The sequence below is a fragment of the Haliaeetus leucocephalus genome, unplaced genomic scaffold (assembly GCF_000737465.1).
Source record: "Haliaeetus leucocephalus isolate CR32 unplaced genomic scaffold, Haliaeetus_leucocephalus-4.0 Scaffold218, whole genome shotgun sequence".
Classification (NCBI taxonomy): Eukaryota; Metazoa; Chordata; class Aves; order Accipitriformes; family Accipitridae; genus Haliaeetus; species Haliaeetus leucocephalus.
The window spans coordinates 373,051-395,605 of NW_010972654.1; the positions used below are offsets into that span (position 1 = coordinate 373,051).

Here is a 22,555-nt window from a genome sequence, read left to right on the forward strand (position 1 = left end):
ATGCAGAGCAGTTGCAGGGCTCCTACGTGCGTGGACAGGGGACACGCCCTGGCACGGGCTCTCTGGTGCGTTTCCAGACCTGGCCCCCTTTGGCTGCTGTTCGATGCAGAAGTGTTTGTTCAGAAAAAAAATGAGTGTGGAGACAGTTTTAGGGGACGACAGTGCAGAAATGGGGCTGAAATCTACGAAGGCATGGCCGGCCAGCCAACAGGACCGAGATAAGGGAGGAGGCAGCTAGGCAAAGCCCCAGCCCTACTGAGGAGGGGTATGTGGGGGTCTTGGACTTCCCTAAGGCAGGGAGGTGCTGGGCAAGGGCTGTGCTGCTGCGACGCTTTGGAACGGTCTCTGTACAGAAGGTGTCCCCACCTCCTGGAGTGGGGACACAGCCAGTGTCTCCAGCTGCTTCATCCCACCCCAACCTGCAGCCATGCCCCATCCCAACTGATCCCCAGCTGCCCCAGTGTGGGACAGGGATGGAGGCACTGCTGCAGGAGACCACGTGGGCCGGGGATCGCGTGGACACTCCTGATGCCCTCATGGCTGTGGGGTGGCAGAAGGGCAGCCAGCACAAGGGGATGGGGACACGGCATCTCCCAGTGCCACCCGCCACGGGTGGGGGCTCCCGTCCCTGGAGCGGAGGCACTGGGGCACAGCAGGAATCCCAGCAATGCTTTCCTTGGAAAGGAGGTAACAGGGCTCGCTGCCTGCTGGCACCCACTACAACACCTTGGGGCTTGTCAGCCGCGGTTCCGGTGCCAGGCATCTCTGCCAGTGGCACGCAGATGGAGGCACACCCAGCCATGCCCAGCCACCATGCCAAGCCATGTGCGCACCAACTTTGGTGATGCTACACCCCCCCACCGCACCGCAGCACCCAGCTGCGGCAGCCCCTCGCCCCAACAGCGGGGTGAGCAGACAGACAGACTGCAGCAAGCCCCAGGTGCTCATAGAAAAAGAAACCTACTCTTTATTGTGGCTGGCAGGGCCATGCCCGGCCAAGGTTACATTCAGCTCTACTGCTGTCCGGTTAGCGGGGTGACGTGAGCATGCGTCAGCAGGGCAGGGGTCCCACTGCCCGCGGGTGCTGCAGGCAGGACGGGGGCACGGGTGAGAGGGACCCCCCCCCAGCCCGTGGCAGCCCCAGCCCTGCCGGGGTGGGGGGGTGGGGGGAGGCAGCTGTAGCTGGGGCCCCATGCACACACACCGAAAGCCCAAGGGGTGAGGGTTAGCACCAGAAACGGGGCTCTGCGTCCGGCGAGGGGCCCCGGTGCCCGGGTACTGAGCTCGGCCACCTCCCACCGGCTTGTGGGCAGCGGGACGGGGGGACCCCCCCCACCAGCAATGCCAAATGCCCGGGGGGCACCAGCAGCCACCCCGATGATGGCGCAGGAGCCTGGGGGGAGAGGGGTAGGGCCCAGCCCAGGGGCGTCTGGGCTGCCACAGCCCTGGCTGACCCTACAGCTGCGGGATGCTCCCTGCAGCCTGCAGCTGCCCCGGGCGCTCGGAGCGAGCAGGGCATCGGGGCTCAGTCCCCCCTCCACGCTGCCTGGCGGAGCGGTGGGGCAGGGGGCCATGCCAGCCAGAGCCCGAGGGCGGTTTGGTGTGTGTCAGGGGATGCTTGCATATACGCTGGGACCAGATCCAGCGGGATCAGTGATGGACAGACAGCTCAGCCCTTGCAGGCGGGTGCCCGCTCGGGGGGCCGCAGCGCCGGGCTGGAGACCCATGGGGCGCACGGCAGCGGCTTTGCCATCCTCCAGCCTCAGGCCGGGGAGGAGAGTCCTGAGTGGGGCCGGCCGAGGGTGCTGGGCGCAGGGCGGGCGGCTGGGGGGGCTCAGCGGCAGGGGCTGCAGCGCTCCGGGGGGGACCCTTCGGGCGGCTCTGCAAGGGCAAGGAAGGGCTGGAGCGGTGTGTGCTCCCCTGCACCGGTGCTCCCGGGGCTGGGGCACAGCCCCACTGCCCTGCCCCATACCACCCCACCGATTCTGGCTCCCCTCTGCTTCCCCAGCCCCCTGCCCTGGGGGGCAGGCAGGGTGCAGCCTGCAGCAGGTTGCCCGGGGTGGGCAGGGGACCCCCCCGACCTGCAGCAGCACAGCCCTCACCTGGGGGTGCCACGGCCAGGCTCTCCTCGGCCGCAGTGAACTGCAGCTCAGCTCCGTCAGGCAGCAGGGAGCCGCGGGAGCGGGGGCACCGGTCTCCGGAGCGCGTCCTCCGCAGCACCGACTGAGGAGGGAGAGAGGGTCAGCACCTGCAGCCGTCGGGCTGGGGAGGTCAGGACTTCTGGGGGGGGCTCCCCAGCCCTTACCTTCCTGGCCAGGGGGCTGCTGGGGGCCGAGGCGCTGCTGTAGAGGCTGAGGCTGGAGTTGGAGCGGCTGGGGGACAGCACTTTGGAGGAGGGGGCCGACTGGTTCCCCGCACACTTGGCCGCGGCGGCCCCGAAGGCATCTGGGGACAGGTACTTCTCATTGATCTTCAGGTTGGTCCTTCCCTTCACTGGGTACAACAGAGGCGGTGAGTGGGGCTGGCGCTGGGGGTCCCTGCGAGCCCCCTGGGGAGGCTGGTGGGCTGCATCCCATATAGGCACCACCAACCCACATGGCCCTGTGGGCACCCTGCCCGGGGAACAGGCATGCCTGCCATGCCGATGTTGGGGCTCTCCCAGCCTCAGCCAGCTGCAGATCCTCCTGGCCACAGAGCTGCGGGCGCCCTGTGCGTGGCACCCGGCGTGGGACAGCCATACCCACCTCTGCAGGGGTCATTCTTCACCAGGAACTCGTCCAGCGCGATCCAGCCCCCACCAACCCGCACCATCAGGGTGCTACGCAGGATCCGCACCATCCGCAGCTGCTGGGACTCCCCAAACTGTGGGAGAGAGGGGTGTCAGGGCAAGGCGGGGGCTGGGGGGGGCGGTTTGGCAGGGCTGGGAGCCAGAGAAGGGCACCAGCGCAGGTATCAGTGCCCAGAGCTGCCTGTCACCGGGCTGTCGGGTCCCTCACAGTCTCTCTGTCCCCGCCAGCACTGCCCTCCCTGCCATGCCACAGCATGCAGCGCCTGGGGCCAGGGATCCCACGGGACATGGGGATGTGCCCTCTCCCTGCTGCTGCAAAGCATCTGGGGCAGGGAGCCACGGCACACGGGGGGCTGCAGGACCTCTGCATGGTGCAAGCTGCGTATAGGTGTTGGAGCAAGCCCAGGACCATGGGGTGGGGAACCATGGGGGGCCACTGGGGACCCAGCAGCAGGGCAGGAGGCAGTAACGGTGTTGGTTGGCACTTACCCGGTACCTGTTGGCGCTGATCTGCTCCACCTGGAAGCGCTTGGCACAGTTGCACTGGGCCACCTGCCTGTTCACCTGGGGACGGCACGCTCAGCTCAGACCCACGGCAGGGCCCCCCACCCTGCCCGGCCTCAGGCATCGTGGCTCCCCCCGTCGTACCTCGTCCTGGATCTGGTCAGCATCGGCGGTCCGGCGCAGCGGGTCCCGGTTGGGGTGCAGGGCACTGACAAACTCATAGTAGTCGATGAAGCCGTCGCCATTCATGTCGAAGATGCTCGCCACGGCGTTCATCTCCAAGACGTTGGTGGGGAACTCTAGGGAGGGAAGCGGACCCTCAGCCTGCCGTGCCCTGTGCCAAGGCCAGGTGGCACCAGCACCGAACCCTGGCCCCCCACCAAGGGGTATCCCAGCTGGCAGACCCTGTCCCTCCCCATCCCTGTTAGCACTGTCCCACCTCTCCCCGGACTGCCCTTTCCTGAGTTCTCAGGGGGAGGGAATCCCTGTAGGGTGCACCAGCACCAGGAGCCAGCCTCAGCCCACCCCAGCCCTGGAGGCACTCACTGGAGGAGAGGACGCTTTCAATGAACTCCCGCTGGCTGATGCGGCCGTCCTGGTCCCTGTCGATGCCTCGGAAAACATCCAGGACACGGGACTTCATTTGGCTGATCCACTGCATGTAACGTTTTCTCCAGACCCCGAAGTCAAAGTGAGCAAACTCCTCCAGCTCAGAGAGGCACAGACGGGAATTAATGCACTGGCAGGAAAGCCCCCACCCACCCACTCTGAGCCCCCCCATCACATCAGCCTGGGTGACCACGCTTTGCCCCACGTTCAGGCTCAACCCTGCTGCCGTGCAGCCAGCCAGCTCCCAGCCCTGACCCCGCTGAGGCTGGCAAAGGGGTCTCTGCCCAGGACCCCCGGCTCTGGGTTGCAAAGTGGAGCCACAGGCTGAAGCAGCCGGCTCTTGGCCATTGGGGGGGCGCCCACCCCTGCCCGCAAGGATGCGCAGGGACTCCTGGCTACAGGAACGGGGTTTGGGAAGGCTCCTGGCTGCTGTCTGCTCCATCCCACCAACCCTGGGGACCGTCCCCATCTGCATCCGACCCAGGGCCAGGGGTCTGGCCAGCAGAAGAGGAGACCAGCTGCCGGCACTCACCGGGGCCGTGGCACCGCTGGGGCTGCCCCTACCTCTCGCAGGCGCTGTAGGGCCGTCTCCAGCCGGTATTGCCGGTCCAGGGCCAGAAGCCAGAGCTGCTGCCAGCGGTGCAGGAGCTGGGCCATGAGGGGCGTCTGGGGCTCCAGCCCCCCGAGCGGCACCACCGGCGCACCCTGCGCCTTCCCCGTGCTGCGACGACCTGCAGCCGGTGGAGATGGGCGGTGAGGGCACAGCCAGCGGTCCTGGGGCACGGCACCGCGTGGCACAGGGGGCAATGGGGGGTCTTACGTGTGGCTAGTCGGCGGGCAGCCGGCGGGCCCAGCTCTGCGGCCAGCTTCCGCTTGCAGCTCTTGGTGACCTTCTCCACGTCGGGCTGCTTGCGGTTCAGCTCCTCCATGAACACCTGCCGCAGAGCACCAGCACAGTTGGGGCAGGGGGCTGAAGCTGGGAGTGCAGCCACCCATGGACCAGCCCTGCTGCTGCCCCCTCCCCGCGACCCTCCTGCATCAGCAGCCCTTGCCACAGATGCAGTGGGCTTGGGCTGTGGTTGCTGCCGTGCATGAAAGAAGCTGCTGCGTCGTTGCTGCATGCACAAGCTGCACCCACAGCCTCAGCCTGGCGCATCCAAAAGTCCGAGGTGGGGTCAAACCGAGGTGGGGAGCTGGGCGCAGGATCCCTTACCGTGTGCTGGGCATTGAGCTCCTCCAGCTGCTCAGCCTCCTCCGGCAGCGGCTCCTGGTCCCGCAGGCTGAGTGCCTCCTCGGCGGCCGTGATCCAGTCGATGAGCTGGGCCATCTCCTCCCGCTCGGCCGCAAGGCTGGCGGTCTGCGCCTGCAGCCGCTCGCCCTGCTGCTGGGCCCAGCTCAGCACCTGCGGGCATGGCCAGGGGAGCTGGGCCATGGGGGCTGGAGGCAGGGGGGGGCACAGGGCCGGCTGCCCCGCTCTGGACCCCTGTGTCTGCAGCCCCAACCAGTCACTGCGGGGCCATTGCTTCAGGGCCAACGAGTCCCTGCACGGGGAGCCATGGTGCATCCCTGCCATGGGGCAGGCACACGGATCCCCGGCCAGCAGCCGTAATGACTATGGGGCAGGAATGTGGGGCAGGGATGGGGATGCTCCATGGCCCACCCATGATGATGGGGCAGGACAGAGTTCCTGCTGGGCAGCTGGGGCAGGGCTGACAGCACTGACCCTCATGTGCCGAGGGGCCTTTGCAGCTCTTGGGTGCTGCCGCCGGTGTTTTGAGCACCGGTCCTCAGACCGTCCCTGCGGGCAGCAGCCAAACGTACCAGTACCCAGGTCTGAGCCGGTGCGGACGTGCTGGCTGCCCTCGCAGCGGGGCTGTGCCGCATCCTCGCTATCTGGGGCGAGTGGGGCGAGGAAGGCAGCCCCGGGGGCGGCAGGACCCCGGAGCAGATCCAGATCAGATACCGAAGATCTCTGCTCACTAAGGGCTTTGTGAAGATGAGGGATGGGCCCAACCCGTCAGACCCGTTCAGGGAGAGCCGGGAGTGCTCTTGCCTGCAAACCCACAAAGCCAGAAAGCCTCCAAGCTGCTGCGGGAGCAGGGTCTGGGGTGGAGATCCCCAGGACACTGCTCCCTGGAGACTCCCTGCCTGGGCTGCATGGCATCTGCCATCACACAGGAATGAGCCACCACCATCCAGGTGGGACCGCAGAGGCCCCAGGGGACCCCCTGTGTGGCTCCAGGATGGGGGAGCAGGGGTGGGAGCAAGGGGATGGCCAGGGCTGGCCAGGGCAGTGCATCCTGGCAGCTCACGGGGGGCCAGGGCTGTGCAAGAGGAATTGAGCAAGGGCCTGCTGGTCGCTGGCAAGACCAAGACCCTCTGTGTTAGCCAAGGACGGAGCCAAGCACCCCCAGCTTCCCGCAACGCGCCGGTCAGGAGAGCTGCGCCAAAGAGGCACCGGCAGTGGGAATGGTGTGGGGCCGTGCTCGTCCCAGGCGTGGGTGCAGATCTGCTCCTCACCCAGGGAGGGATGGAGAAGGGGTGCCCAGCTCACCTCCTGGAAGCGGCTCTTGGCAACTGTGACCCAGGACTTGATAGTGATGACAGAGTCCGGGTGGCAGGTGGAGAGGATCTCCTCCCCCAGTGAGGTGATGCACTCCAGCTCCAGCTGCTGACACTGCAGGGACTTCATCAGCTCCTGTGGGAGGGCATGGACCGTGGTACTGCCAGGTCTCAGCCCTCTGCACCCCACTGCACACCCCAGCGCCGCAGGGACCAGCCTCCACCCAGCCGGGTATGCAGGCAGCAGAAGGATGCTGAGCGGAGCGAGCACAGCCACTGAGCATGGCTGTCTTTGCATGGGGTGCTTGGGACCCCAAATCTCCACACCTCAGGGTGCTTAGGGCCCCAAACCCCGTGTCTTGGTGTGATGGGGCCCAACATCCCACGTCTTGGTGTGGCACACCCCACACCCTAGCAGGGGCCGGCTGAGCCCAGCAGCAGGATGTCCCGGGGCAAGGATGGAGCCACCCTAGAGCTGGGGGCTGGTGGAGGTAGTGGGGGCTGGCAGGGACAGGCACTGACCTGCAGCTGGTTCTGGCACTCCTGCACGGCCAGCTCCTCCTCAGGGAAGACACCGTACTTGAGGGTTTTCTCTGACTCAGAGAGGCGACCCAGGAAGGAGTGCACCAGGGTGTGAAACTCCTCTGCCTGCCACAGATAGCCAGGGACCTGCTCAGCACCCACCTCAGCCAGACCCCGAGCCTTGCAACTGCCGCTCCTTCCCCGCGGCCAGACAAGCACCCAGCGCAGGCAACTGGCTGTGCAGCTCCAGGCCCCCGAGGGAGAGCTGCTGCCAGCCCCACTCAGCTGGAGAGGGGATGCTCTTCACCCCACCTTGGCACCTGGGACACAATTTCCCCCGACCCCCATCAGTCCCTCCCCATCGAGCAGGGCACCCTGCAACACGCAGCAATCCTGCCCTGGGCACCTTGCACGCGGGCACACCTGAAACAGGGTGCCAGCCTGGCACCCGGCCACGGCACCTTGCGACACAGCCCCACAACGTACGGCCACCCACCACCCGGGCACCCCATGCAGCACCCTGCAGCACAGCCACACACAGAGCCCAGGCACCCCACGCAGCACCCCATGCAGCACAGCCGCACGCAGTCCTGGGCTCCCCACATGCCCACGGCCACCTGCAGAGAATGCACCGGCTGCAGACCCCAAACTTTCTGCGCGGGCAGGCCCTGGGCCAGCTGCTGCCCCTCAGCCACCCCTGGCTTGACTGGTTCTCACCTGCCGGAGCGCAGCTTCCAGCCGGGCCTGCTTGGAGACGGAGAGCTTGCAGACCAGGTCCCACCGGGTGCTCAGCTCCTCCATCTGCTTCTGCAGCCACTGGGAGTCGACGCTGCTGCTGCCGCGGGTGAGGTCCCGCACCGAGCGCTTCAGCATCTTGATGCAACTGGCTCGCTTGCCCAGCTCCTTCTGGAAGACCTGCGCAGGAGAGGGCAGGGGCGGGTGGGAGATGCCGGGGGGTCCCAGCACCCTGCCTGGCTCCCGTTACTGTGCAGGACTCCCATGCACCCCAGGCCACCTTGCAGCAATGGGGTACACGGGATGCCCCAGCACCGGCCCAAGGACTGGGAGCGCAGGCTTAGGTAAAGCGGGGGCTGCTCCGGTGGGCAAAGCCCCATCCTGCACCTGGCTGGTGTCCTGCCCTGGGACGGAGGGTGGGCAGGGCTGGTGCGGAGCCCAGGGCTCCCCAGGGGCCAATGCGGGGCTGGGGACACCCACCTTGTGCTTGTCCATAAGGTCACCGACCAGGTCCCGGTCCCCTCCGACAGGCACGTCCTCGCTGAGCTGCGGCTCAGCCCGGTACAGCCAGTCCATGAGGGCCTGCAGCGCATCCGTGAACTTGCCCGAGAAGAGCAGGTTCTCCTCCAGTTTGTGCTGCCTGCAAGGAAGGGTGCAGGCAATGCCAGTGGTGCCCAGGTGCCGGGGCTCAGCCCTGTGGTGCAGGGAACGGCCGCCCCATAGGGAACCCAGCAGCGCAGCTGTTAAGTGCCTGGGCTTGCCTATGGCTGGGGACGGATCCTGGCTGCTCCACCAGGGGCCAGAGCTCACTGGAGCTGGGGCAGGGGGTCCCGAAGCAGGGAGCGAGATGCCCAGGGAGGAAGGGCAATGCCATGCCCCCCCGCCTGGGACCTGCATAGCAAGCAGAGCACAGGCATCCCATCCCGTCCCACCCCATCCCATCATATCCCATCTCGTCCCTGCCTCACCTCTCCACAGCCCGGCTGCACAGTGCATCCCAGCGCTCTTTCAGCTCCCCCAGCAGCTCCTCCAGTGGCTGCAGGTCCTCCGGGAGCCGGGCTCTCTCCCGCAGCGCCCGCCCGCTCCGCAGCGTGGCCTCATACACCGGCCGCTTCGAGCGCAGCACCTTCTGGAAAGCCTGTGGGCAGAGCGGGGGAGCCCACCCGGACCCCCAGGATGTGGGTGCCGGCCCCAGGCCAGGTGGGCTGGGGGGAGACTCCTGCCTCCCAGAGTGCCGCTGGGCAGCTTGGGGGGCCGATGCCCCTTGGCCAGGGGCTCCCCTGCCCCAGGTCTCCTCACTTTACAGAGACGGCCCTGGAAAGGCATCTGACTGCCGTGGCACCGAGTGCGTTGGGGCACTGCTGTCCCACTGGGAGCTGGGAAGCCCCCTCCCCTGCCGCCCCACAGCCCCCAGATCTGCTCCCCACTGCCCATGGCTGGGCAGCCGCCCCTGCTGGGACCCCGCCCCTTCTCCGCAGGGCTGGGGAGTGGGACAGGGCCCCCACCTTGTGCTCAGCCAGCTGGCACTTGATCTCCTCCTGGCTCGTAGCAGTGTCCTGCGGCACCTCCAGGCTCTGCTCCACCTCATCCATCCAGTCCAGGAGCAGCCGCCGGGACTCGCTGAACTGAAACGGAGGGGAGGGGTGCGTGGGGGGACCCTCGTGCACGAAGCAGGGGCGACCCAGGTGATGAGAGCCACAGCAGCCACACAACAGAGCTGCATGGCCCACGCACCACCGCAGCGCAAACTGTGGGCCAGTGCGGCATGGTCCCCGCACCGGAGCCGCACGGCCCCTGCACCGGCACAGCTCCTCGCAGGACCCACGTCCCCCGGCACCACGGCCAAGTACCTGCTTGGTGCGCTTGCGTGCCTCCTCCAGCGCCGCTCCTCGCTCCGACGTCCGCTGCAGCACCTTGCTCAGCCGCTCCCTGGCCGTCAGCACCAGGTTCTGGATGACGGCACCGTCCTGCTTCCTGCTGAAGTCTTTCAAGCGAGACGCGACAGCCTCCAGGCCGCTGAGCTTTTCCCCGTGGGCATTCGCCTCCTTCACCAGGGCCTGCAGGAGAGCAGAGGCGGCTAGGAGCACACAGACAACCCCAGGGCAGGAGCAGAGCCTCCAAGCGCAGCCCGCACCCGGATGGGGTGCAGAGCCAACTCGCTCTGTTGCTGCAGGGAGAGATGTCCCGCTGGCAGCCCGGGGGAGATTTCCCCTACCGGTGCCACTGCCAGTGCCACATGGGACCCCCTCCGGGCAGACCCCAGCCCCATGGAATCCACCCCGGCGTCGGGGTGTGCTGCCAGAGCACACCTGGGAGGCGGGCGGGAGGGGGGTCACGCTGGCTCAGCCCACACTTGCCTTGTGCTCCTGGATCTGCGCGGTGACAGTGTCCAGGATGAAGCTGGGCGGTGCGGGGGAGCCGAGGAGCTCCTCTGCATGAGCCACCCAGCGCAGCAGCTCCTGCATGGTGCCGTGAAACTCGGTGGTGACCGTCAGCCCCTCGGCCAGGCGTTCCTGTGGGCAGAGCGGAGTCACTGACGGCGACGGGTACCCACAGCCCCCAAAGCCAGGGCAGGGTCGGGACCCCTGGGCAGGCAGGACGCTCCTGCCCCGCGCACCTTCCTCTCCTGGGCCTCGGCGTGGACGCTCTCCCACTTCTGCTCCAGGATGCGGAGGCTGTGCTCGGTGCTGCAGGGCCGGCCAGTGCGGCAGGAGGCCAGCAGCCGCTGCAGCCGCTCCCGCACGCTGCTGTACGCCTCCTGCTTGGACTCCATCTCCTTGCATAGCTCCTGCCGAGAGGCCGCGAGGAGCCCCGGGGTCACTGCCCCGCAGGGAGATGGAGACAGGGATGGGGACGGGGACGGCTCCCACTCTGTCCCAGGGGAGCTGGAGGGAGCAGAGGATGGGTGCAGGAGGGGTCTGCCCGGTCGGGGAGACAAGAAGGCAGAGAAAGGTCCCAGCATCTCGGTGCAGAGAGGGGCGGATTTGGGGTACATGCACACCCTCCAAGGGACGCTCAGGGACAGCCCTGCAGCAGGGGGAGGCCAGCAGAGCCCCGGTGCTCACCAGGTGCGCGGTGAGCTTCTCTTTGGTGGTGTCCGGGTGGCCCCACGCCGGCTTGGAAAAGAAGAGCTGCAGCTCCACCTGCTCCAGCCACTGCAGTAACTCTGTGATCTCCAGCGTGATGTCCTGCACCTGGGGATGGCGCGGGGGCTCAGCGCTGCCCATGCCAGCGGGCAGCACCGTGGCGGGCAGCGCCAGCATGTGGGTGCGTGGTGCCCCGTACCTGGCTGAGGTTGTTCTCCAGCTCCAGCTGGCGGCTCTCGGTCTCACTCTGCACCAGGTCCCAGCGCTGGTTGAGCTGCTGCAGGCTGCGCTGGAGCCCCTCCATGCTCTCCCCCAGGCTGGAGAGCAGCAAGCCCTGCCCAGCCTCATTGACAGACTGCACCGTGCGGGCATGGGACATCACGTCATTCCTCAGCACCTAGGGACGGAGAACCGCGGTCGTAGACGGCACCCCAGCCAGAGCGCATGGCATCCCCAGCCAGCTACGTGGTGCATAGCCCCTTGCCCCAGGCACCCGGGCCACCTTTGCTGCCCATGTCAATTGCCACTGTGGCACTGGCAGCCCTGCAGGGCTGGGGTCCGGGGAGTGCCATGCCAGGGGAGGATGGCACCCAGGGATGCCCTAGAGCCGGCACCCTGGCTTTTGGCCTCAGAGTGGCACAGGGCAGGTGTGAGGCACCAAATTTGCCACTTCGTGGCAGGGAGGTTGCTGGGACGGGGCACAGAAGAGGCCAGGGCCACCCGTTGTTGCACGGCCCCCCCCGTCTGCGGGGCCGGCCCGCACCTTACAGCACCTCGCCTGCATCAGACGCAGTGTGAGCGTGCCCAGGCAAGGACAAGCAGCTCCAGGCTGGCCACGGCCTCGGCTGCCTCCCGGCAGGCGTGGAAACAGCTCATTCCTTCCATGCTGTCACCGCGGGAGGGGATGCGTTCTCACGCCGCCCGCCCCAAGCCACAGCCTGCCCAACCTGGCTGCCGTCACCAGGGGACTCGATGGCAGCGCTGGGAGGAGGGGGCCAAACTGCCTGGGATGGGGACGGGCAGCAGCATGCAGCCAGGATGCAGCCCTGCAGCAGGAGGACCACGACCGGGACCTCCTGTGTCATGGGATGCAGTGGCACTGTGCCACATCCCCCCACGGAGGACATCCCCACAAGGACGCCCGGCTGTTGGAGCAGGCGGCCGATAGCCAGGGCAGCAGTCGGGCAGCCTGGGACACGGGGTGCAGGCAGCCCCCTCCCACTGCCGCCCTCACCTTGTGCTTGGCCAGCTCGATCTCGCAGCTCTGCAGGTCAAGGCGCAGCAGCGTTGGGCCCTGCAGCTGCTCGGTGGTGCGGGACAGCCACTGCAGCAGCTCCTCCAGCTGGTGCTGGAACTGCCCCAGGCCCAGCAGAGCCGCCTCCAGCTGGTGCTGTCCCGGCAAGGGTGGAACCGGGCACATGTTTGGTGGGAGCAATGGCAGCCCCGACGACGCGCCCAGCGCCCACACAGCCCCACGCACTGCAGGGTACCGTGCACCCAGTGCCTGCATGGCCCCACGCACCCACCCAGCACCACACACCCACGTGGCACCCCATGAACCTGCACAGCCCCCACGTACCCACACGGCACCCCATGCACCCACCCTGCCACGGCTCTCGCCTCGCGCCGGTGCCAGATCCAGTCGACAGCTCAGGTGCCACCATCACTTCCCAGAGCCCCCAAGCCCCTGTGCCCAGGACAGCAGCGCTCACCCAGCCCTGCCCCATGCCCGGTATTGCCCCCGCACCAGCCAAGCCCCCTCCCTACCTGGCGGCTGACGATCTCCTCTTCCAGGCGGTCCCACCGCTGGCGGAAATCGCTGAGTGGGGCCGGGGGGTCCCCCTGCCCTGCGCCCCCCAGACTGGCCTGGTGCCGCAGGCTCTCCACATCCACCTTGCACTGGTAGAGCTCCCTTTTGAACTCCTGCGGGGCAGTGGTGAGTGGGTGACCCCCAGCCCCACACACAGACGGGGGTCTGCCGTGCCACCAGGCATGGCACGGCATGGCACGGCATGGCACGGCACGGCAGATCCAGGCCTGGTTTAGCACAGTAGGGCATGGCATATCACAGCACGGCGTGGCATAGCATGGCAGAGCTGGGTCTGGCATGCACTGCATGTTTTGGCACGGCACGGCACAGCATGGCACAGTTTGGCACAGCTTGGCACGGGCACCTGGGCACAGAGCTCCTCCTCGTGGAGAGCTGGGAGCCCTACCTGCTCAGGGCACCTTTGCAGGGGGCAGGACTTGGCCACCCAGTGCCCACCAGTGCTGTGGAGGCACCAGCACCATCCAACACGCCACACTTTCATCCACTGCTGCCCCAAGCACCCCGCTTGCCCTCCACACTGACCCACACCTGACCCCAGGGCTCGGGGCCCCATCCTGCAGCATGGCCCACCTTCAACTCTGCCAGCTGCTGCTGCACCATGTCCAGGTCCCCGCCGACGAGGAACTCCTCCGCGATGCGCAGCTCAGCCGTGTCCAGCCACTCGAACAGCCGCTGGGGACAGAGAGGGACCATGGGGCGGGATAAGGCGGGGGGACCCAGGCCCCCCAGCCCGTCCCCATCCCTGTCCCCGCATGCCGGACACGTCAGCCCTGCCAGGCCTCCGGGATAGCTGTGTCCCTGGGGGCACAGACACACTCACCCCCACGCTCTGCAGCCCCATGGCCAGGAGTGGGGCTGGGACCCGCCGTGGTCCCCAGGGAGGGCTGGAGCACAGGGCAGGAGGGTGCTCCAGCCCCATCCCCACCGAGGGGAACCTCAATGTGGGCATGTCACACTGGGGCAGGACACAGGCACGGCCGGCCCCGCTGCCCCCTGCCCTACAGCCCCACCAGCCCCCGTGCCCACCCAGGCCAGCCAGCCCCCCAAACCAAGGCAGCATCAAGGCCCTGTAGCCCAGCTAGCCCCACATCCCTATACTCCTGCACAGCCCTGCTCCCCAGCCAGCCCCACTGCCAGGTCCCCCCTTTAGCCATGCCCAGGGACCACTCCGAGTGGCCCCACAGCCCCTCAGACCCCTGAGCGGGGATGGGAGGGTGACGCAGGTAGCAGGGCAGGCCAGTACGTGGGGTGTCTGCCTGAGCGGACCCCCAGCACCCCACCTGCATGGTCTCCTGGTAGCTGACAGAGGCCTGGAGCTGCTCCTCGAGGCGGGCGTACCGCTCCGTCCACACCTTGTTCAGGCTGTGCCAGGAGGAGTAGAGCTGCGGCAGGGCGCGAGGGTCAGCGGCACCGCGCAGGGGGCCGGGCACAAGGGTCAGCGGCACCGCGCGGGACACTAATGCATGGGGTGCAAGGGGCAGCGGCACCGCAGGGCGGGTTGGTGGGCACCAGCACATGGTGCTAGAACCAGCCAGCCCCACCGCGGGGTGCAAGGGATGGTGGGCACCGGTTGCAGGGTGTGAGGCTTGGCAGACACGTGATCCCTTGTGCAGGGACACCAGCCTGGGACAGCCACCCTCCATCCAGCCCAGCCCGGGGACATGCAGGGGACGCTGGCTCTGGGGAGCAATGCCTGCCCCTTCTCCAGGGTCCAGCTGCGGCTCAGCTCCGGGGACACCCCCATGCCCACGAGCAGCATCCCCACATCCCCGACCCTTGCTGGACCCACACCACTCACATCGTCCAGGCTCTTGGTGACATCGGGCTTGTCAGGGTCCCCACAGGAGGACATCAGCTCCACGCCCAGGCTGCCCAGCGTGTCCAGCTCACCCTGCAGCGAGTCAATCTCCTCTCGCAGCGCCTGCAGGCCAGGAGAGGGGGGAGTCAGTGATGCCCGTGCCACGGGGCTGCCTGTGCCACGGGGCTGCCTGCCAAGCTCCCAACCCCGTACCTGCAGGGTGCGGAGCCGTGTGCGGATGGCCTCTGGCTCGCCGCCGGCCTCTTCCAGCCCCAGCACCAGCTGCTGGGTGTCGCTCAGCGTCAGGGCCAGCTCGGAGAGACCATGCCAGAAGCGGTCGGCCAGCGCCAGCAGCTCCCGCAGCCAGCGCTCCTGCTCCTGGCAGCGGCCCCGCAGGCAGCCCCACTGGGACAGCAGCTGTGCCGTCCGCTCCTGGATCCCTGCGGGGCACGAGAGGGACGAGGGTCAGCCTGGGGTGCTGCGAGGGACCCGGTACCCCGACACAGCCCCGAACAGGGACGTGGCCCCACCGGGATGCCCCGTGTGTGGAGATGTGCTGCCGTGCGTGCACACCTGCCTGTGGGGCCGTGCCTGCCCCCCCATGCCGTACCTCTGGCAGCTGCATCGGAGTTTGCTGCCTGCATGCTGGCCAGCAGCTCGCTGCCCTGCGCCTGGATGGTCTCCAGGGCCACCCCCAGCTTCTCCAGCTCGCCCAGGGCCAGGCTGTTCTCGCGGATCTGCTCCCGAAGGTGGGCCGCGTCGCCGCGGACGGAGGGCTGGCTCTGCAGGCGGCTCTGCAGCCGCTCCAGGCATTCCAGCAGCAAGTCCATACGCTCGGTCAGCTGGGGAAGGTGTGGGGGGACCAGCCCGGTCACTTGAGGGGAAGCCCCAGGGGACACCAGCCCCACAGTGCCGGCCCCGTACCTGGCTGTAACGCGGCAGAGCATCCTCCAGCAGGGCAGCCGCCTGGCGCACGCGTTCGCGGATGCGGCCATACTGCTCCTCTGCCTCCTGCCAGCGCTGCTGGAATGGGGCACCCTGCTCCGGGCTCAGCTCCACCAACTGTGCTGAGACACGCTGCAGCTTCCCCATCAGGGGACGGTGCTCTGCGATGGCCTCCCGCAGGCACTGAGGGCAGAGGAAAGGCCGTGGGCACGCGTGGGGCCAGGTCAGGGCACGTGGGGATGTGCCCTCGTGCACCCCAGCACTGCCCTGGCTCTGCTCCCAGCGCACGGTACTCCTGCGTGTTGGGTGCCCCAGCGCAGCAGTCCCTGCAGCGGTGCCACCTCCATCCCATCACAGACCGCAGGCTGCACCGCCGCCTCTCTGCTCCCGACCCCGCATGTCCCTGCCTTCACCTTCTCCTTCCCCGTGCCCTGGCTGGGGCCACCCTGCCCTCACCTGCAGCAACGCCTGCTGTTCCTTGAAGGCCTCGTAGCTGATGGCGTTGGGGGAAAGCTGCACCCCGACGACCTGCGTCTCCTCCAGCCAGGGTGACAGCTCCTCGTGGGCCTCGGAGAACTGGGCGAGCAGGGACTGGGCGTGCTCCAGCTGCACGGCGCAGGCTCCGCTGCGCAGGAAGAGCTGCTCCGTGCGCTCCCGCAGTGCCTGCACTGAGGGCTGTGGAGACAGGCGGCTCACTGGGGCGCTGGGGACACAGGGCACGGCCGTCCCCTGGTGCAAGCGGGCCCTGCCGTGGCAGCATCCCACCCAGCACCCACCGGTGCAGCCCCAGCACGGCCGCTCACCTGGAGGTGCTGCTGCAGGGGCTCGGGGCAGGAGCGGAGCAGCGGGTCCGAGATCCCCAGCAGACGCTCCACCAGTCCCCGGTGGTGCAGGATCTCAGCGGAGAGCAGCTGGAAGACAGAGGCGTGTGGGTGCCAGGTCCTGCAGAGACGTCGGCAGGTCCACGCATGTGTGACTCAGGGGTCAGTGCAGGAGCCCACCGGAGTGGGAACACAAAGCCAGTGTCCCCGGGGAATTCTGGGCACCCCTTTGGGGTGTGGGTACCAGTGGTCAGTGCTGCAGACCCACCTTCTGATCGGAGAGTTGTGAGCGGAGGGCCTGGGCATCCAGCTGCACCCGGCCGATCTCCTCCAGCCGCTCACCGAGCCCAGCCAAGCGGGTGAGCTGGGAGTCCAGGATCTGCTCAAACTGCAGGGGAGAGGAGAGACGTCAGCCGTGCTGGCAGGGAGGACATGTGCACTGGGGCGGCCTCGCCGGGACAAAGACCCCCCCATGCATCTGCTGCTGGTTAGCGTGGGACCTTCTGCCATAATCTGGTGTATCCCATCCAGCCATGTCCCTCCAGACCCAACTCCCCTGTGCCTCCTGCAGGCAGCAATGCTGTGGGGCCGGGGAGCGGTGAAGGGGGCAGAGGGTGATGGTCCCCAGAGCCCCATGTCCTGCACCTTTTCCCTGTCGCTTGTGCTGACCGGGGGCTCCTGGCCGCCGTGCTGGCTGTCCCAGGAGGCCAGCTCCTTCTCCATGCGGCCCAGCCAAAGCGCCAGGTCCTCCTGGGCAGTGCCCAGGCGGGACGAGGCCTCCAGGGTCTGCCCCAGCCGGTGCATGGTGTCGGCGCTGCTCTGGCCCACGATGAGATACCGCATCCTCAGGGACTCCATCTTTTCCTGTGCCAGCTGGGCCTCCTCCCCTGCGGCAGCACCGTGGCTGGCATCAGTGCCGCTGCAGCCACTGTCCCCGGGGCTGGGGACCGGCTGCACCGACGCCTTCCCTTCCCCATGATGGTCACTCTATCCCGATCTTCCCCTGCGCCTGCTCCTCCTCTGCTTCTCCTGGACCCGGCTCTGGCCCCTCATCCCCATCGCAGGCAAAATTCAACTCCCCGACTGTCCTCCTCTGCCAGTGCACCCCATCCCACCATGCCCCTGACCCCCATGGGCCAGGGTCTCCCCTGGCCCCTCTCCATCCGATGGTATGCTGTGTGCCCCATCAGGCGATGCCATGCCCCCACAGCCACCAGTGGGGAGCGGAGCACCCCGAGGACACCCAGCACCTGGGGGTCCCCTCGCCAGGCTGGGCTGCTCCCTCGCCAGGACGTGCCTTGGTGCTGGCACAGCCCAGGGCAGCAATCATTCCCTCCCACATCCTGTGGTCCCTACCCTGCAGCCGCCACCTCCAGCCAACCCCGCTTGCCTGTGACCATCTCCAGGACCCGCTGCCCGCTCTCCAGGGTGCCGTCCAGCTCTCCCAGCCGGCCGCGAATCTCCTCGCAAAGGGCCTGGGGCGAGAGGCTCCCATGGCAGCGACTGCTGCGGATGCCGCTCCCCCCCTCCCCGCCGCACCCCCGGGGGGCCCCCCCCCCCCCCCCCCCACCCCCAGCCCCCCATGGCCCCGCTCACAGCTCCCCCCACCTCACTGTGCCCCACTTGCCCAGCTGACCCATGCCACGGCGGGTGCCCGAGCCCACCCCACACCCAAGCCCGGCTCCGACCTGGGTTTGCCGGTGGGCGTCCTGCACGCGGCTGACGCAGCCGTTGGCGCGCCAGAGCTGGGCCAGCTGCCGCTCCGTGGCACCGAGCCACTCCTGGAAGGAGTCCACAGCCTCCTGGAAGTCCTGTGCCGCTGGCAGGATCCGCTCCAGGCAGCCGTACCTGCGCCGGGAAGGCTGGGTGAGCCAGTGAGGGCAACAGCTTCCAGCCTTGCGGGTGCAAGACAGAGATCCTGGCTGGAAAAGCCTCCTCTCCCCCTGCCACCAGGGCTGGGTGCCCAGTTCCCACATCTGGGATGCCCCTGCCCTGCGCTCCCCACCCCAAATCTTCCCACCCTGAATGCGAGGGGTGAGGCGAGGCCAGCATCCCCCACCCAGCCCCGGTGGCACCAGGAGCATCCCGAGGACAGGCTGCAGGTGTCCTGGGCTGAGGGTCCCGCTTCATCCCAGCGAGGGCTGGGGACACGGGGACGCAGGATAAGGCAGCCCCTGCCAGGCTGTGCCAGCTCCAGCCCGGTTCCATGACCCTGTCTGCTGCAGGGCAGGACCCCCCTGCCCCGGCATCACCCTGCCAACCAGGCTGGGTGCTGGCATGGCCACACTGGGGCATCTGGCCACGCTGCTCCGCTCCAGGCCCAGGAGCACCGCAGCGAGCTCCCCTGTCGCTTGCGGCAAAGGGCTGGCTCTCACCCCGGTGCTCCGGGGCCTCGTGCCGGACCAGCTGCAAAGCCACAGACCCGCTGACCCCGGGGCTGGGAAAGAGGATTGAGATGTGCCGAGAGCCTGGCCCAAAGCAGAGTCCTCGCCTGCCGCTCTGCGCGGTGCATGCCGGAACCACACCGGACCGAGCCCCTCACTTGCCAGCGGCGGGGAGGGCCGGGCAGTGCAGCGAGGCGATGGTGCATCCCCGGCTGGCAGAGCCCCGAGGGGCTGCAGGGACCAACCCTGCACGGCTGGAGGCGGTGCGGTCTGCGGGGCATGGTGCAGCCCCAGCGTGTGGGATGAGGATGAGGATGGGGACGGTCCCTTTGCCGGGGCAGCCCCAGCACGAGAGGGGCAGAGCACACTGCTGCTGCATGGAGGGATGGCTGGGGGGGGGTCACGGCACCGCAGCTGGCTGCTGGCTGTCGAGACAGCCTGTGTAGGCAGGGATGGGGCTGTCGACCCCGCTGAGGAAGGTCTCAGCCCTGACCCACCTGGCTTCAGCCTCCTCCATCAGCTTGCCCCACTTCTCCCCGAGGCCAGAGAGGCTGCCGCTCCCCTCGGACACCAGCGTGCCAGAGCCGTGTGCCGGTGGCACGGGTCTGTCCTGCAGGACGAGCTCCACCCGTGGCCTCCGCTCCTCCAGCAGCCGCTTCAGGAGCTGCAAGGCAACAGGGCATGGTGCTGTGCCGGGGATCCCCCCTCCCTCCCGCATCATCTCAGCACAGCCCGGCGCCGCGGGCAGACAGCCGGCAGCCCCAGAACGGCCGCTCTGCCCCCGGCCCCCTAATCCCCGGCTGGAGAGCGGTGTGGGTGGGACGCGCCAGCCCGGATCTGCTGACCTTCTGCTCCTCCAGCTGGGCCTTCGCCACCTTCACCTCTGCCGAGGGCGGCTTCTGGTTGCTCACCAGCTCCTCCATGTCCGCCACCCAGGCCAGCAGGCTCTCCAGCGTGTCCTGGGCTCGCTCTGTGCCCGCCGCCTCCTCCAGGACAGGGACAGCCCGCAGGGACACCTGGGGAGAGAGGTGGCTGAGCCGCCCGGGCGGGCGGAGGGCAGCCGTGGGGCAGCCATGGGGCTGGAGTGAACCCCTCCATGCCACCATGCCCTGTCGGGGAGGCGATGCCAGGGGACCGAGGGACCTGGCCCTGCCCAGGTCCCCCCTCGTATCCCCTTCTCGCCACATCGGCAGGGCTGTGCTGAGACGGGCTCTCTACAGACCAATGCTCCTCCTCAGGGCCAAAGGACTGGGCGCTGCCCACGGGGCTCCCCAAAGCAGGGGCTGCGCACCCCAGGCACGCCCCTGCCATGCGGACCCCCTCCGGACACGCAGCCCCCACCAGCTGCAGCAGAGGGGAGGGAGTCAGCCTCAACCTCCAGCACCCAGCTGGGTGCCCAGTGCCGACCCAAAGCGCTGGGGTGGTGGGGGGTGCCGCCGGCCCTGCCCGCACAAGGGCACCGTGGGCCGTGCACACCGGCCAGCGCGTGGGGCGCAGACCCCCATGGCGCAGGAGAGCCCCACACGAGCCCCAGCCAAGGGAGACAAAGGCTAAGACTCGCTTGCGGAGACAAGTGTGCCGGCAGAGCAGCCGGTGCAGCATCTTCAGTGGCGAGGGTCCCTGCCCGGCAGTCACCTCTGTGGCATCCGTCTGTCCGGAGCGGCCACCGGCTGCCAGCTCCCCGGCGCGCTCCGTCAGCACCGTGACCGTCCGGGTGACCAGGGGCTCCCCGCCCTTCTCGCCGGCCGGGTACTCGGTCACCTCCACAATCTCCGTCACGATGGTCTCGGTCACCTCTGTCACCTCCGTCACCTCCCGGGTGGTGACAGGTTTCCAGGACCAGGCACTCCGGGGGGCGCTGGCCCGGGGGGGTGTCCAGGCTGCGCCCCCCGCCTGCCCCTGCCCCTTCAGCGGGACGCAGGCTGTGCTCCCGTTCTGCACCGCCACCTCCGACTGGCTGCGCTTCAGCACGGGGCTGCCCGGCCGGCTCCGGCCGGCACTGGGTACTGGGCTCCAGCCGTTCTCCACCGGTGCCGGCGGCTTCTCCAGCGGCCCCGGCCAGGCCTCCGCGATGCTTCTGCCGGGCGACTGCCCCGCGTCCAGCCCCAGGTCCCGGAGCTGCGGCTCCCGGAGGAGCTCCTCCGACCGCCGGCTCTTCTCGCCCAGGCAGCTGGGCCGGCTCACCGAGTTCCCCATGGCACAGGCACGGGCGCCGGGCCCCCGCCTCAAATCCTGGCCTGAAACAAGCCAGGAGGACGCGCGTTATCGGAGCCACCGCAAGGCTGCACGGCGCCCGGACCCCGTCCTGCACCCAGGGGCACCCTCTCCCACCCCCGCTCCCAGCTGCGCCTCTGCCCTGGGCAGCTGCAGGTGCTGCCCAAATTCCTGCACGGGCTTTGGGGGGGTCCCATCCCCACCCCCACCCCGAGCAAAGGGCTGCTGAGAGCTGGGGCCCTGGGGACAGGCGCTGGCCGTCACCTAGGACCAAGTGGAGGGAGGGGACCCCGAGGGATCCGCGGCGTTGCCACCCCTCGTCTGGCAGCGTGTGGGGCGCGGGTCCCTGCACGGCAGGAGCGCGTCTCCGTAACAGACATGTAAATGATGGGTACCGGGAGGCAGCGCAGGGCGCCCAGCAGACAGGCAGATGCTCCCGACCAGCATCGCTTTGTGCCATTAGATTAACTCGGAGGCCAGCGGAGCCGGGAGAAAAGAGCCATCTGTCTGCTGGGCCTGACAAAGGCGGCCTGGGGATCTGCTGGGGGGAGCGGGGCTGGGGGCCATCCGTCTGGGAGCACCCACCCGGCAGGCAGGCAGGCAGGCAGGGGGGCCGGCAGGCTCCCCACCCTGCCGCAGCCATAAATCCCCCGCGCCACCCGGCAGGACCCTCCCACGCCAGCGCCCTGCCAGAGCCCTGCCGCAGCCGCACCGCTGCCTGCGCCCCGACCCACTGCTGCCTGCACCCCGACCCACCGCTCAGACCCCGCACCCAGGTGTGCACACCCCTGTGCACGTGTGCACACACAGACTCCCACAGGTGCACACACACCTGTCTGCACCCACCCACACCGGGTTGGTGCACCGACATCCCCCTGCCCCCAGGCTGGGGCTCTGCGTGTTTGTGTACCGCCGCACCCCACTGACCCCTCTGCTCACACCCCTCCAGCTGGGCATTCCACCCCCGGTGTGGGCCTGGGTGCTGCGTGCACCCACCAAAGGGCCGCGCAGTGTGCATGGTGCACACACGCTCCACACATGTGCACACGCTGCAGCGGGACTGCACACACACACACCATGCTTCACACACGCACCCCCAATCTGCTGTGCCGCACACGTGCCGCTGCCACACACCCAGCAACAGGCAGAGACCCCCGCACCACCGCACGCCTGCATCAACAGGGTGACACGCGATGTGCAAACATGCCCATGTCAGCTGCGTGCACATGCAACAGGAGCGCACCGGGGCCAGCCTGCTCCAAGCGTCCGCGCGTCTGCAGCGGCTGTTGCACCCCGGGGCACACACTCCCGCGTGGAAGCGTGCACGCACCAAGCCCCCCGCACACACGCCGCAGCACACGCCACGGGCAGTCCTCGTGCACGGGGTCACCGTGCACACTCACACGCGCCTGCAGCTCACGGCAGGGCCCTGACACGCACACACAGCATCACTCAGCCCCAGCAGCATCCCCGTCACCCCCCCCCCCATCACTCAACCTGCGTGGACAGGCTCCCACGGGGCAGCATGGGTGGAGGGCCACGCTAGGGCCACCGGGCCGGTGAGGCGAAGGGTGATTTGGGCAGACCCCACACCACACGCTCCGGGGGCATCACCGGCCTCCCCCCCTGCTCCCCTATCCCCCCCCACCCTGGCAGCCAGCTCCGGCCGCGGGGACACGGCGCAGCTGCCCCCGGACACGCTGCCCCCGTGGCGGGCAGGCAGGCAGGCAGCAGCCAGGGTACCCTGCCTGCAGCC

The 22,555-nt window shown here is 68.5% G+C and overlaps 2 protein-coding genes across 2 annotated transcripts in view; both read right to left on the reverse strand.

Annotated features, from left to right (window-relative positions):
* Positions 1-1,786: 1,786 nt before the first annotated feature.
* LOC104831304 (microtubule-actin cross-linking factor 1, isoforms 1/2/3/5-like) lies at positions 1,787-19,892 on the reverse strand. The gene is made up of 37 exons (XM_010566793.1): positions 19,431-19,892; positions 19,083-19,249; positions 17,890-18,049; positions 17,592-17,676; positions 16,847-17,088; positions 16,470-16,589; positions 16,184-16,291; positions 15,837-16,055; positions 15,360-15,563; positions 15,046-15,277; positions 14,649-14,875; positions 14,436-14,558; positions 13,918-14,019; positions 13,208-13,309; positions 12,574-12,729; positions 12,041-12,196; positions 11,006-11,203; positions 10,786-10,914; positions 10,338-10,508; positions 10,078-10,233; positions 9,571-9,777; positions 9,226-9,345; positions 8,689-8,858; positions 8,201-8,360; positions 7,703-7,900; positions 6,986-7,111; positions 6,456-6,599; positions 5,115-5,303; positions 4,722-4,836; positions 4,466-4,632; positions 3,839-4,001; positions 3,437-3,591; positions 3,278-3,352; positions 2,745-2,862; positions 2,306-2,493; positions 2,103-2,223; positions 1,787-1,881 (listed from the first exon to the last, which is right to left on the reverse strand). Exons 1-37 carry the CDS (start codon positions 19,770-19,772, stop codon positions 1,835-1,837), a joined length of 5,862 nt encoding a protein of 1,953 aa, XP_010565095.1. The 5' UTR covers positions 19,773-19,892; the 3' UTR covers positions 1,787-1,834.
* The window catches only part of LOC104831317, a 7,416-nt gene continuing 4,680 nt past the window's right edge, over positions 19,820-22,555 (reverse strand). Inside the window, exons 4-5 of the mRNA XM_010566815.1 lie at positions 20,109-20,822; positions 19,820-19,929 (exon numbers count right to left, since the gene is read on the reverse strand). Coding sequence (XP_010565117.1) covers positions 19,820-19,929; positions 20,109-20,822 — 824 coding nt within the window. The remainder of the gene's footprint in view (positions 19,930-20,108; positions 20,823-22,555) is intronic.

Excerpts from the sequence above, each read along its gene's own strand:
- LOC104831304 (XM_010566793.1), bottom strand. The coding sequence starts at position 19,772 with ATGTGGCGAGAAGGGGATACGAGGGGGGACCTGGGCAGGGCCAGGTCC. Across the intron at positions 15,564-15,836 it reads AACAGCAGGCGTTGCTGCAG|TGCCTGCGGGAGGCCATCGC; the intron begins GTGAGGGCAGGG and ends CTCTGCCCTCAG. Across the intron at positions 8,361-8,688 it reads TGCAGCCGGGCTGTGGAGAG|GCAGCACAAACTGGAGGAGA; the intron begins GTGAGGCAGGGA and ends CCTTCCTTGCAG.